This window comes from Rattus norvegicus, chromosome 1 (assembly GCF_021556685.1).
Source record: "Rattus norvegicus strain SHRSP/BbbUtx chromosome 1, alternate assembly SHRSP_T2T, whole genome shotgun sequence".
NCBI classification, from domain to species: Eukaryota; Metazoa; Chordata; class Mammalia; order Rodentia; family Muridae; genus Rattus; species Rattus norvegicus.
In genome coordinates, this window is record NC_141534.1 from 181,323,474 (window position 1) to 181,338,932 (window position 15,459).

General features: G+C 42.0%; 1 protein-coding gene and 1 long non-coding RNA gene across 4 annotated transcripts in view; both read right to left on the reverse strand.

Annotated features, from left to right (window-relative positions):
- Positions 1 to 347, reverse strand: part of LOC147996938 (uncharacterized) — a 49,323-nt gene extending 48,976 nt beyond the window's left edge. The window contains exon 1 of the long non-coding RNA XR_015652371.1: positions 71 to 347. This is a non-coding gene — a long non-coding RNA (uncharacterized LOC147996938). The remainder of the gene's footprint in view (positions 1 to 70) is intronic.
- A 10,705-nt stretch (positions 348 to 11,052) lies between these two features.
- Positions 11,053 to 15,459, reverse strand: part of Copb1 (coat protein complex I subunit beta 1) — a 34,123-nt gene continuing 29,716 nt past the window's right edge. For all 3 annotated transcript variants that reach the window (XM_087568053.1, NM_080781.2, XM_087568122.1), the window contains exons 19-22: positions 13,619 to 13,764; positions 12,898 to 12,987; positions 12,176 to 12,331; positions 11,053 to 11,426 (exon numbers count right to left, since the gene is read on the reverse strand). In XM_087568053.1, the coding sequence (XP_087424179.1) occupies positions 11,367 to 11,426; positions 12,176 to 12,331; positions 12,898 to 12,987; positions 13,619 to 13,764 (452 nt within the window). In that variant the 3' untranslated portion in view covers positions 11,053 to 11,366. The remainder of the gene's footprint in view (positions 11,427 to 12,175; positions 12,332 to 12,897; positions 12,988 to 13,618; positions 13,765 to 15,459) is intronic.

Consider the following 15,459-nt stretch of genomic DNA (forward strand, 5'->3'; position numbering starts at 1 on the left):
CCACCCACCTCCCGGCTTTCCCCCTTCTTTTCCCTTTCTTACAGGGTCTTGCGATGTAGCCCAGGCTCACCTCCAGCTCAAGATCTTCTTGCCTCCGTTTCCCGTGTGCTATGATTACAGGTATATGAGACCATGATTAACTTCTAGCTGCCTTTTTCCCCCAGCCCAGTGCTGGCTGCACATTCCGGTCTTCAGTAGGGAACTGCCGGGTGGGTACAGATAGCACCTGTACATTTTTCAGACCAGTATGCCACTTCCGTCCGCTTGCCATTGTTGACCAGACCCGTGCCTCTCACATCTAGTCTTGTCTGCCACTGCCTCTCACAAAACCTAAGTTGAGCAGAACCCACCTCTCTGTGCTACATACCTCTATGACTTTATACAAAGTGTTCTTGGCTAGAACAACACTGTCTCCCTCTTTTCCTATTCCTTATCCAACACTTGGTGTGCTGGCTAGTTTTATGTCAACTTGGCACAACCTAGGGGGAACCTTTTAAGAAAATGTCTCCACATGATCAGGCTGCAGGCAAACCTGGAGGGCATTTTCTTAGTGATTGATGGTGGCAGGGGGCTCAGTCTATTGTGGGTGGTGCCATCCCTGGGCTGATGGTCCTGGGTTTTATAAAAAGGGAGGCTAAGCAAGCCATGAGGAACAAGGCAGCAAGCAGCACTCCCCGGCCTCTGCCTTGGCTCCTGCCTCCAGCTTCTGCCCTATTTGAGTTCCTGCCCTGATTTCCTACAGAGATGAAGGAATAGTGATATGACGTGTAAACCAAATAAATCCTTCTTCTAAGTTACTTTTGGTCATGGTGTTTCATTGCAGCAATAATAATCCTACTAAGGCACACACAAGCATATTTATGCTTTGATCATTTAGTTCAAAATGCATCTCTTTTTAAAGATTTATTTATTTATTATATACACTGCAGCTGTCTTTAGACACACCAGAAGAGGGCATCAGATCCCCTTACAAATGGTTGTGAACCACCATGTGCTTGCTGGGATTTGAACTCAGGACCTCTGGAAGAGCAGTCAGTGCTCTTAACCATTGAGCCCCAAAAGCATCTCTTTATGAAGCCATACCTGACTCCCCGTGACAGCCACCTGTTCTCACAACAGTGTGCACACTTCTCTACGACTCAAGTAGTTAGACAGTGCTGTGACTCTCTGGTCCCTGAAGTGCTTACTAGATTCTATATACTCTGTGTACCTAACCTCAAGACACAGTACAGCTCTAGATGTGCAGGAGATTATCAGCTAGAACCTGGGGTCTTTGTGTCTCCAGACTGCTCCTTTCTACTGACAAGTGAGAAGGGAATCTTATAGCACTGCAAATCCAGGGCACTCTCTTCTGGGGCTTTCCAGAGTTGGTAAAGTTGAAGGCAGAAACTGAGGCTTGTGTTTTGTATGTCATTACCAAAGCTTATTTTACAATAGTGTCTATGGGCAAGCACTCTGTACAAAGTGCTTGAGTGCTTGGACCTTACACGCTGTACTTGGGGCTGGGAAGATGGCTTAGCAATTAAGAGCACTGTTGTCCTTCCTCCAGAGGTCCCAAGTTCAATTCCCAGCAACCACAGGGTGGCTCACAACTAACTAAAAAGAGATCTGATACTCCCTTCTGGCGTGTAGGTGTACATACAGACAGAGCACTCATACGTTAAAAAAAAAACTATAGGGGTTGGGGATTTAGCTCAGTGGTAGAGCACTTGCCTAGCAAGCACAAGGCCCTGGGTTCGGTCCCCAGCTCCGAAAAAAAACCCACAAAACTATAAACACATTATATTTCATAGACACCTAGGCAAGGGATGGGGCACTCAGAAGCCAAGCTATTATTTGTTGCTACCACAAAAATGTTGATTCATTTAATTCAATTTGATAAACAGGGAATGATTTACTAGCAGTACATGATACACAAGTACCAAGAACATACACAGCCACAGGGACAAGCAGCAAGACTGCAAACAATCTGCCAGCTGTCGTTTCCACGACACTGCCTAAGTTCTTTAAAAGCTCAATAGTACAATGAACTCAAGAAGTCAGACTCCAGAGAGCCAATTAAAAAATGGGGTGCAGAGCTAAACAAAGAATTCTCAGTTGAGGAATATCGAAGGGTTGAGAAGTACCTAAAGAAATGTTCAACATCCTTAGTCATCAGGGAAAGGCAAATGAAAACAACCCTGAGATTCCACTTCAGACAAGTCAGAGTGGCTAAGATCAAAAACTCAGGTGACAGCAGATGCTGGCGAGGATGCAGAGAAAGAGGAACACTCCTCCATTGTTGGTGGGATTGCAAACTGGTACAACCATTCTGGAAATCAGTCTGGAGGTTCCTCAGAAAATTGAACATTCCACTACCTGAGGACCCAGCTATACCTCTCCTGGGCATGTACCCAAAAGATGCTCCAACATATAACAAAGACACATACTCCACTATGTTCACAGCAGCCTTATTTATAATAGCCAGAAGCTGGAAAGAACCCAGATGCCCTTCAACAGAGGAATGGATACACAAAATGTGGTACATCTACACAATGGAATATTACTCAGCTATCAAAAACAATGACTTCATGAAATTCATAGGCAAATGGATTGAACTAGAAAATATCATCCTGAGTGAGGTAACCCAATCACAGAAAAACACAACATGGTATGCACTCACTGATAAGTGGATATTAGCCCAAAAGCACAAATTACTTAAGATGCAATCCACAGACCACATGACGCTCAAGAAGAAGGATGACCAAAATGCGGATGCTTCACTCCTTCTTAAAAGGGGGAACAAAAATATCCATAGGGGATATGGAGGCAAAGTTTAGAGCAGAGACTGAAGGAGAGGCCATTCAGAGCCTGCCCCATAAGTGGCCCATATACATATATATACACATACATACATACATACACACACACAGCCACCAAAACTAGGTAAGATGGATGAAGCTAAGAAGTGCATGCTGACAGGAACCGGATATAGATCCCTCCTGAGAGACACAGCCAGAATATGGCAAATACATAGGCTAATGCCAGCAGCAAAGCACTGAACTGAGAGCAGGACCCCCATTGAAGGATTCAGAGAAAGGTCTGAAAGAGCTTGAAGGGACTTGAGACCCCATATGAACAACAATGTCAACCAACCAGAGCTTCCAGGGACTAAGCCACTACCCAAAGATTTTACATGGACTGACCCTGGGCTCTAACTGCATAGGTAGCAGAGGATGGCCTTGTTAGGCACCAATGGAAGGGGAAGCCCTTGGTCCTGCCAAGGTTGGAGCCCCAGTGCAAGGTAATGTTGGGGTGGGGCAGTAAGGGGGGGTGGATGTGGAAGGGAAGAAGGGGAGGGGATAGGGGGCTGATGGATAGAAAACCAGGAAAGGGAATGACATTTAAGATGTAAATAAAGAAATACCAATTAAAATAAAAAAGCTCAATAGTAGGTATTAAAGTGCTAAGAAAAACTGTGACGGGGCTGGAGAGATGGCTCAGCGGTTAGGAGCACTGGCTGCTCTTCCAGAGGTCCTGAGTTCAATTCCCAGCAACCACATGGTGACTCATAACCATCTGTGATGGGATCCGATGCCCTCTTCTGGTGTGTCTGAAGACAGCAACAGTGTATTCATATAAATTAAAAAACAAATAACTGTGAGAAGAAACACAAAACCAACAACATTCTATCAGTTTGTGTTGTCTTAGGAGAAGGACCATCACTATCTGCTTCCAGCTGTGCGGACACACTGGTCTGGCCTGTGGAATTCTAGTATTCTGGCATAAAGAGTTGGGAACCCATGCTCTTAGCAGAGAAAACAGTCACACCTTTACTCATGGTGAGGGGCTACTGGGGGGAAATACAGTGTGATCACAAATGACTTTGTAGAAGGAAAACATTTTGCTTTTGATTTCATTCAATTCACCGTGTGTGTGTGTGTGTGTGTGTGTGTGTGTGTGTGTGTGTGTGTGTGTGTGTCTGAGAGAAAGACAGAAAGAGGTGGGGGGAGGGAGAATGTGTGTTGTCCCTCAGAGGAATATATATGTTGTTGGGTTTTAAGAAATAAGTTTGTGGTAGGAGAGATGGCTCAGCGGTTAGGAGCACTGGCTGCTCTTCCAGAGGTCCTGAGTTCAATTCCCAGCAACCACATGGTGACTTACAACCATCTGTCATGGGATCTGGTGCCCTCTTCTGGTGTATCTGAAGACAGCAACAGTGTATCACATACATTAAAATAAATAAATCTTTAAAAAAAAAAAAAGAAAGAAAAAAGAAAAAAAGAAATGTTTGCACAGCTTAGTGCGTCAGCGACTTTCCCAGACTAATTTGGTCAGAAGGCATTTTCTTGACAGCCTGGCTATGGAATCCCCGAGGTCCCCACCCTCCTAGGAGAATGCAAGGCTTTCTCAGGAGGAATGCCAGCTCTCTGGGTGGGCCCAAGTAGGCTGAGGCTTCGGCTATTTTGAAGCCCAAGAGATCAAGATCACAGATCTAAAAAATCACAAGAGCTGTAATGGTAGGGTAGCTAACATTTATTTTCAAGCTGTACTAGGTATATTTCCATTTTTACTCTCGGATAGATTGGCAGTGTAACTAGCATACTTATCTTAATATTAAGCACACACATTCTTACTCAAAAGTATTTTTTTCCTGTCATTTCACATCCACAAGGTAATTCACAGACTTAAAAATAAATTGCTCTGTGTGTGTGTGTGTGTGTGTGTGTGTGCACGCGCGTGTGTTTTGGGGGTTGAGCATGCCAACTCCTTATGACCCTGCAGGATGCAATGTTTCCTCTCTCCTTAGGACGTTCAGGTGTCTCACCTTCTCTCTAACATACTAGGTCTTAAGGGCTTCCCTCTAAAATGAAAGGTTTAATCTCAGAGGAAACTGTGATGCTGCACATCATCTGCTTTCAAACGCCATTTCCCATGTTTACCATCCACCGGCCCCATTTTGGTAAGTCATGGTTCTTTAAAATTTATGTTCAAAAGATTATTATACTCTTTGGACTCTTTTTTCTTTTTTACAATGACTCTCAAAATAGTATTATCAAGGAAGAGTTTGAGAAGTCAGGGAACTGTATAGTTATATTTTTTATTTATTTTTATTTTTTATTTTAGACAGGGGGGCTTCTCTAGATACTAGTCATGGCTGACCTGGAACTGACAATGTAGAGCAGGGTGGTCTCAAATTTAGCAATCCACATGCCTCTGCCTCCTGAGTGCTGGGATTAAAAGCATGACCACAATAGCTGGCTCATTCCTCTTTTTTTTTAAAGTGTAATTTTACAAGTTATACATAAAATTTATGTTTAGGCCCCTGTACCATGTATTAAAGATGATGAGACTCTAAACCAGGACAATGTCACTGTCTCTGAGATAAGAACAAAAAAACAAGACAAAACACCCTAAAAACCAAACAACAACAAAACAAATTACAGGAACACTGAAGAAGGGACCATAGGACTTAGGATGTGATGACATGGGAAAGCAGAATTAAGATTTCTAGGTAATGACACAGAACACAGCAGAAGACTTAGTAAGGACGTGCCGTATACTCAGTGCTGGGACTGACCCCAGATCTATATGCATTTTAGGCAAACTCAACTGAGTTGTTCTCACATCCATTTCATGTAAAACACAAAGCGCTCTCTCTCTCTCTCTCTCTCTCTCTTTCTCTGTGTGTCTCTCTTTCTCTGACTCTATGTCTTAGACTCCATCTCTCTCCTCTCTCCTCTCTCTCTCTCTCTCTCTCTCTCTCTCTCTCTGTGTGTGTGTGTGTGTGTGTGTGTGTGTGGTTTGGGTATGGGTTTTTTTTTTTAAAACTAGATACTCCATTAGTCAATTAGCTAAACTATTTCATTTTATAGATAACAAGACAGACGCAGGTATTAGCTTCAGAAAGCTACTTAAGAGAATTGGGATTAGCCTTACTCAAGGCTATGTCAGTCAGTCCACCATGCTACAAACCACTGTAGATCATACGGCTTTACCTTTATTTTAGGATACAAATCGAAGAGTCTTCTTAAAATCCTACATGTAGAACCTCAGGGAAAACACATGAATCCTGCCTGCACTCTTGTCCCTGCATGGCAGAAGTCCCAAAAGATATGCTGCCACTGCTAGATGGAAATCCCAGGGAGGATGTGGTCAGATGACCAAAGTCCCTAGACAGCACACTGCTACTGTAAACATGTTTTTAAAGGACTGTCATGTGACTGTCATTCTCCAAGTACATCAAGTCTGACGACTAGAGACCATCCTTAGGAATATGGGTAGTCAGTCAGCTGCATCTAACTGGGACAACTTGATAAAGTGAAGGACCAAGAGTTTTATGCCAATAATACGAGGAAGCTGAGGATCAATGATATCTCAAAGACTTCTCAAGAAAAGAAAGCTTCTTTTAAGTAAAAACAATTAAAAAGCACACAAGGAGAATATGAAACTAAATTCTGAGGAAGGCATAGAGATAATGAGGATTGGTTCTTCTCTCTCTCTCTCTTTTTTTTTTCCTTTTTCTTTTTTTCGGAGCTGGGGACCGAACCCAGGGCCTTGTGCTCGATAGGCAAGCGCTCTACCGCTGAGCTAAATCCCCAACCCTGGTTCTTCTCTTTTGTAAGAAGGGTGACTGGGGAAGAAAAAGTGAATATTTACTGGTGAATATTTACTATATGCCAAAGAGCTGTGGTATTATAAATGCATTATATCACTTCATCAACTCTGGGAAGTAGAAATAAGCACCCTCTAGGTGAGGGATAAGGCACAAGAACAGGTAGAAGTGATGATGAGATTAATTACAAGGTACCCTGGATTATATCTGGGCTCATCTCTATTAAACCTTAAGTAACTTAACCTCTCCTAAGACTGTAGCCATAATCTGCAAACATTGACACTGGTTCCTCTCACAGAGTCATTAAGAGGACTATAGATGCCATGAGAAAAGCCTTCAGTGTCGCACCTGACACGAGTACAGTACTTAGTAGCTGGAGTTTATTTTACTTATTTTGTGCTGGAGATCAAAGGTCCAGGCATGGCGCCCCAGCATGCTTGGCAGGTGCTCTACCATTTAGCTAGATACCTAGCCACAAGGTTAGCGCTTCAGGATTGTTTAAGATCATGGGGTAAGTGAGTGGCAGACAAGATTCTATTTTATTTGTACCAACAAACTGACTGAACCCCAGTTTTACACCACACTGTTCATTCTTTAGATCCTGCGACCTGGAGGTAGACAGCTTGGAGAGAAAACACGAGTGATGTACTGCCATTCTGGAGAGGGCCACAGGGTGAGCAGTTAGTTTGACCAATCCTGCCTTATCACAAAAGATAGTGTAATTTTAGTGCAACCCTTTCCTTGGTGGGTGGTACTAGGAATTAAACCCAGGACCTTCATACATACTCCTATCATTGAGTTACATCCATGGCCCTTGAATCCAATCACCCTTGGATCCTTTCGTTTTTTGATATCACCTATTTATAAAGTGCATTTTTATTATAACCTCCTCCTCTAATTACCCTCTTATCCCTATTTCTCCTCAGTGGGTACATTAGACTAAGACGATAATTGTGTCTTCTCTAGAATCCATCAGAAGGGAGGGGTAGTGCCCCATGAGCACCTCTCTGACTCATTACTGTTTGCTGACACGTCCAGTCTTGTGTGGGTTCATTACAGGTGGCTACAGCTGCTGTGATGTCATGACTGTATTGGCTATGTTGTATCCCAAAGACACATTTTATAGCCCTTCTCCTGATTTCCAGGCTCTTAGTCTTTCTGTCAGAATGTAGGAAGTGGTAAGGTTTTCTGTTTAGGAATGGGAATTTAACCATCACTAAGTCAAATCGTGTGTGTGTGTGTGTGTGTGTGTGTGTGTGTGTGTGTGTGTGTCTGTACTCAATCATAGTTATGCATATAGAAACTAGAGGTCAATGATGAGATTCCTCCTCTAGCCTTTTCTTCTTTATTGAGACAGGGTCTCACTATGTAGCCCTTGGTTGGCCTGAACTCACTATATAGACCAGGCTGGCCTTGAACTTAAGAGATCCTCCTGCCTCTGCCTCCTGAATACTAGGATTTATGGCATGTGCCTCCAAGGCCAGTTCTACCTTATTTTTGGGGACAAGGTTCTCTCACTGAACTTAGAGCTTGCCAGTTCAGCTGGATTGGTGAGTCCATAGACCCTGCCCACCTTCAGGGCCCACACTGAGGTACAGATGTGTGCTGCTGAGCACCTCCCTTTTTGACATAGGTTTTTGAGATCTGAACTTAGACCTTTAAGGTTGCACAAGAAGTAGTTTACCCACTAAGCCATATCTCTAGCCTCCAGTCTTGATTTAAGAGAAAAGTTACTTAGATTAGAATACTTATTAATGTAGAAAAAACCAAGTAACCAGTAAAACTTACTTTACTGGATTTCACATCTAATACTGGGCTTTTTAAAATGACATTTTATTCGTGTGTGTGGGACCAACTTGTGGGAAGGTCTTTACCCTCTACAGTATGGGTCCTAAGGGATCACAGTCAGGCCGTCAAGCTTTGCACAGGCATCTTTACCCTTGGGCCAGCTCCTTAGTAGCTCGTGGACTTTTCCCATGTTCTTTTTCTTTTTTCTTTTTCTTTTTTTTTTTTTTTTCTGGAGCTGGGGACTGAACCCAGGGCCTTTCGCTTGCTAGGCAAGCGCTCTACCACTGAGCTAAATCCCCAACCTTCCCATGTTCTGTATGAGTCTTTGTCTCTCGCATTATTTCTAAATCATACGGAAATGTCTGACAGATAGCACATTTCTATAGTTTTGGCATCTATGCTTCTTGGCTTACATCCTCAGATGTCTTATTATATAGCCCAAAGTGATCTCAAGCCCACGGTCCTCCTGCTTTCTACGCACAGGTGTGCTCTGGGGATAGGAGTCGTGCTTTCAGTAGTAAGGTGCAGTAGTGACTTTAACAATAACAATCAATAATAACCAACGTGAACAATCTGCTTACTGTGACAGCTGTATTAACTTTTCTTTGTTCTTTTTATTAATTCACTTGGTAATAAAGTCACCTTGCCTTTTCCTTTGTTAGATAACTTTTAACATAAATCTTATCACCAAATGAAAATAATTGCACAGAGCTCCCTCTAGTGTCATGACATTACGAAACATAACATTGCTTTATTTACTGGGTAGTAGGATCTTAAGCCTGTACTTGCCCCAGGTAGTGTGTTTGTTTTCTTATGAGACACTGTAACTATGCTGTATCATCTACTATGAGCTTCCATGACCTTTGAATGTACACTACATTCCAAACTGAACTAACTGTGACACTGGAAACAGCTTCACCAGACAAGTGGTTCCTAATCATTACATGCACAAAGGTGGTGAAAGCTAATGAGGTGGCCTGCATCTCAGCTGTCACTAACTTCTGGCAACTCAACTGCATTCTTTTCTTCTTTTTCTCCTTTTTGAGTTATAAAGAAGACAATGTGAGGGGTTGGGGATTTAGCTCAGTGGTAGAGCGCTTGCCTAGCAAGCGTAAGGCCCTGGGTTTGGTCCCCAGCTCAAAAAAAAAAAAAAAAAAAAAAAAAGACAATGTGAGCTGGGACTGCTGACACAGCCTCAGGATGCCAGTACTAGATTTTGATTCCAGCAAACTTGGCCTGAAAACTGTGAAATGAACTGGGTATAAAGTTAAATTCTACGTGTGGCTTGCTCCCTCTACATTAGCAAGCATTCGAGGACAGCCTAATACATCTTCAGACTTCAAGCTAGCTGTGAACTTGAGACTATGACTGTGCAGGCTGTGTCAACAGGTGTCCTATGGGGAAGGATTCCCTACCAAGGGAAGATTAAAATATTCCACTTTTGGGGTTGGGGATTTGACTCAGTGGTAGAGCGCTTGCCTAGCAAGCGCAAGGCCCTGGGTTCGGTCCCCAGCTCCAAAAAAAAGAATAGAAAAAAAAATTCCACTTTCCTCACTGAAGGGTCTCTCAGAAATTTTAGCATGCTAATGTGTACTATGACTCTTTAGTAAGGACTATATGTAGCATTCCTTAAATTACTAGCTGTGGACCCTTTTTCTTTCAGAATGTCCAATGTCGCTTAATGAAACCCATGTTCAAAAGAACAGTGTGGGACCTGATCTAATGCAATCATTCCTCAACTCCCATCAAGTTATCTCCACCCTTTGACTCTGTATCAAAATGACTCCTTTCCCACAGTCCTTGTATCTCTCCTAGTTGGCAGCTATGACTGCGTTTAAAGATCTCAGTGCTCTAAGACTGCAAATGTCCTGTAATTCTCTGGTTTGCTGACTAAAACAGTAAGTGGTTTCAAAATTTATGATATCATACAAAGTATTAATCTTCTTACAGGCCCAACAAATCATTCTGTTCTCACTGACAACACAGGATGTCATTTCCATTCTGCCTCAGCTCTTATCTATGGACTTGTGGGGAATGAAGGATGAAGCCCTGGAGGAAAGACAAAGTAATAGCTTAAGCTGAGATTTGGCAAAACTCAGTCTATCTCAATCATTCCTAGTACAGAGCCCAAAGAATGGCAGGGCCTGGGACACTGCACTCACAAACAAGTGGAGTCATAATGAGGGGTGTGTGTTGCTTAGCCCAGTGAAGTTATGAACAGTAGGGAAGGAGTGAAAAACAGAGGCCATTTGGAAACGGAACAGCTGCTGAATCCCCCAAAGCTAATCCTCCCAGTGCAGTCCGTCACTGGCTAGAGCCACTGTAATTACTAACAAGCACAAACACCCAATGCTGAATGTGCATGAATTTTCACACTGATTTTAGATGATCTAATTTCCATAATAATTCAGGATCATCAAGAATAGTATGGCAGTCAGAGTCTTACAGCTCCTTTAAGCCAAAGACACTTTTCTCAGGTAATTTGGATACTCTTTCCTTGAAGCAAAGTTTGAGACCCTAGAGTTTTAGAGACACTAATGTCATTACAGAAAATGAGGGAACAATAATGCACTAAACCAGTACCCGCTCCATTTTAGGCCACTCACTTTGTAACTCTCTTCATAAATATAGGCCAGGTAAAAAAAGAAGAAATTCCACTGATACAAATCTAAAATTAAGTAATTTATTTATAAAATAACAAAAATTTATGAACAGATCTGTTTATTGTGAAAATGGTCTTGGTACATATGAGGAACTTTATATACTTTGAGGACAGCATTCAGAACTGTTAAGATAAAAGACAAACTATAATTTTAAACTCATTCTTGATTTAGGGGAAAGGCTATAAATTACGGGCTGGAATGAATTCAGCATGAACTCAAATTCTACAAACATAAAGCATGAAAGAGTACAAAAACGTCGGAGTCCAATCAGCCCACACCTAAATTTTAACCTTACACTTTCGAGGACCGTTTGTTCATTCTTAGAGACTAGTCTTCTTTTGAGACAGGTTGATTTTATCTCCAAGGCTCAAGGCCATTCCCTGCAAAGAAGAATGAAGATGTTTATATTTTTATCTGGTTTTGTGATGTTGGGATTAACTCATGGTCTACACATGCTAGGAGAGTATTCCCAAGACTGAGTTACATTCCCAGAGTCAACAACAGTGATTACTGAAACAATGCCCAAACAGGCTGCACAGCCTAACTACGCCTCCATTGGATGACGACGTCACATTCAACAACAAAACAAAGGATATAAAGACAGACTCCAAAAACGTTTACTGGTTGATTTTAGTGATGTTGGTTTGTGTTAGACTGATGCCTTATCTGTTAAACAACTCTATAGAATCTGTTTCACAAACATCACTCAGAGGGCTGGAGAGATGGCTCAGTGGTTAAGAGCACTGACTGCTCTTCCAGAGGTCCTGAGTTCAAATCCCAGCAACCACATGGTGGCTCACAACCGTCTGTAATGAGATCTGGTGCCCTCTTCTGACCTGCAGTCACATATGCAGGCAGAATGCTGTACGTTAAATAAATCTTAAAAAAAAAAAAAAAAAGAAAAAAGAAAAACAAACATCACTCAGGAATCGATGTTTTAGGCAATATGGTAGATAAGCCATTTTAAATGAATTAAACCTCAGAAAATACCATGCATATGTATGTATGTATATATTTATCTCAGGCACAAAACATAATTATGACAGAAGAAATTTATCACAGAAATAAGACATATATGAATTCTTCCTCTATTTGGTGCAGAGATGTTCTCAAAAAAGGATGTTATTACCTGACTTTTTGCACGAATTCTTATATGGCCAGTAACAGCAGCATCTGGTCCCTGGTGAACTGGCTTCTCAATGCTGACATTTGCAAGTGCATCCTCTCCAAATATAGAGCGAGCATATAGGTTGGCTGCCATGAAGCCACAGTAGCCAGAAAGGGCCTGGGAAGAAATGTGTGATAGATCCAGTACTTGGCTAGAGAACTATAATACCTTGGCAAACTCAATATACATGCAAACTATTACTTAAAACTTTACTTACGTGGTGCTTGGTATAGGAGCTAATAAGTTTGCCAAAACTCAAAATAAATATATGTATAAAAATTTAAGAATTCCCTGTGCATTCTATAGTTTTAAGAGTACTTATTCAAATTTATATTTACATATTCTGTTCTGATTTACTTATTTGTCTCCTGTATCAGGCTTTTAACTTCCATAAAGAAAGGCTTCTTTTGTTGGACTTAAAAACTGTTGAAGAAACTAATCTACAAAATCTACTAATTTGGCAGTAAACCCACACCCCACCCCCGCCCCCGGCCCCACCCCCATGTATGTGTACGTGCGTGCGTGCGTGCGTGCGTGCTGCTAAACAAACATTCTGTCACTGAGCTACACACCCCAGATGACAGCTGACATTTTCTTATTAGGAAGATGCACATTATGGCATTAACAGAAACTTTTTTTTATAGACTTTTTATAGAATTTCACCTCTTCTAGCCTCCTCCTACCTTCTCTGGAGTCAGGCACTTCATGTTGGTGGACTTGAGGATGTGCTGTAAATAATCATTCAGGTCAGTCACGTTGGTGTTAACTGTCACCTGCAGAGGAGAGGACTCAGTAAACTGTGCGTCACAGCCATTTCATCCTACAGCTTTCTGCCAACTATGGAGGGAAGAAGGGCAATAAAAAAGTAATGACTGCTACGAAAGCAGCTGGCATGGCAGGGCTTCCAGACAGATACCTCCCTAGACCGTCAAAGAGACACAGAGTTCACAGAAAACTTAGGGGGCAAAGTTTCCCACTGGGCCACAGACTTCGCACAGCCTTGAGGATACGAGAGCCAATGGTAGATTATCATCCCGACACAGCACAGGAGGGATCTTGTCTACACGGTCTCAACCAAAGTAGTTACAGAGTTATGACTTGCTAGGTGTGGTGATGCACACTCTAGTGTCTGTGCCAAGATGACATGGGCAAGAAGGTTGGGCACTGGAGACTTGACTAGGCTAGAGAGCAAGATACCATCACAAGATTCCAAAAAGAACTGCCATTCACCACACGGAATTACCAAAGTACTTGCATGGTTTCTCGTTAAGATAATACACAGGAACACATAATGAAGAACTGTTTGCTTCTCACTTCTTATGCTTTTTGGGGGGAATGACTTTAAAAAAACCCTCATCACTAGTCATAAGGAAGAACTGCATAGGAAACCTCTCAACGACTAACTTTATTTTCCCATTCAAATTCGGCCCACATCTGACGGAACTCAGCATCAGTGCAAGTTGCAGGCTGGATATAGTCCATGATGTCAATGTGGATGTCACTGAGGACCACACAGTTTCTGTCACTTGCTGCTCCAGAGACATCATAAACTGTAATAAACATAAAGAGTCCCGATCAAAAGGGTAGATGCTAGTTCAAAATAACAAGTATTTATGACATTAGCAAATATTTATATATACTAGATTCTAAGTGCTTTATAAATATTACCAACTGAATAGCGCCATCAATCCTACCTTACTATTTTCCATCTCACAAATTAGGAAAGCAGGTAAGTCAAATAAGTTTCCTCAGGTTACAGAACTGGTAAGCGATAGGACTTAGGAGTTAGACCTTAGGCTCAGGTACACTTTGTCTCTTGTTGTTTATATATATATATATATATCTCAGCTATAATGGGCCAGGTACTACACTAGACATACAAATAGTTCAGTATTCTCATAGTTGGGACCTAGTTATAAATCCAAACCTTTTCCTCCTAATATTTGGTTATATGTTGGTGAAATTTAGTAATATAAGATTATCTAAGACTGTCTCTTCCCTAGAAAGACATAATCTGGGATGGTTGTGATGATACATGCCTATAATCCCAGAAGCTGGAACTGAAGCAGAAGTATTTATTACTTTATTTGAGTCTAGTCTGGGTTACTCTGTCTCAACAAAAGCAAAGTTAGGTGGTGGTATACACCTTTAATCCCAACATTTGGGAGGCAGAGGCAAACTGATCTCCAAGTTCGAGGCCAGCCTGGTCTACAAAATGAGTTTCAGGACAGCCAGGGATACACAGAGAAACCGTGTCTCAAGAAAATCAACCAATCAACCAACCAACCAACCAACCAACCAGCCAGCACCGCCCCCTCCCAAAAAAAACCCCGAAAACAAAAAAGCCTAAATTTGAAGTTATACTATGATAGGGATCTAAGTTCTCTTTTTACTTTCAGGGAAGACAGGATTACCAAAACTGTCTTCCTTTAGTTAACAGTTCTGTACCTAAAGACATATCCCTAAAGCACACTACCTCCTCCCTCCTTTCTACTCTAAGCACTGCTCTGTCAGTTTAGGGCTCTCCCCTCTCACTTGGTTTCTGCAATAGCCTACTCAGGCAATCTTCCAGTATCTTCTACAGAGTTACCATTTGTACTGCTATCACAGAAACAGTTAATCACACATCTCATTTGTCACCCTCCACTGTCTGTTTCGCAGGGCAAGCGGGGTCAGCTTCCCTGACTTCCTAACTCACTTTGCACTCTAAGTGCTCAGCACATCGTTCTACGTGCATTTGCTCTGCTTGTACTCGTAATCCTCTGTGGATTACTTACTGACTGTTTAAAATCCAACTCAACATGCACTGTGAAGCCTTTCCGAACATTCCAATCCCTTACAACCCTTTGAGGACTGACCAAATCCCTTCATGGACTCACACACTGCTTCTCATACAGGCTTCCTTCACAGCATTCAGCATCATGTGTGAAAATACGTATTTTGCATACCTGTTTCCCCTTACTTGACCTTAAGCATCTGAAGAAGGATCTGTTCCTCACTACAGTAGTCTATCCCATAACAGAAATTGCTAGACAAATTCTTCTGTACAGGCTTACCTCAATGTCTGAAATAGTCCTATGTGCTGGCCTATATGAACTTCTACGACCAGTACAAATGTTCTATTTGAACAGCAACTCTTCCTTTACCCAGCTTCCCATACTATATTGCTTTCTGCACCACCCCAAAGAATGCCCTGTATCAAACTAACCCTAATTACACTGTTATTATTTCTGCCTCCTCATTTT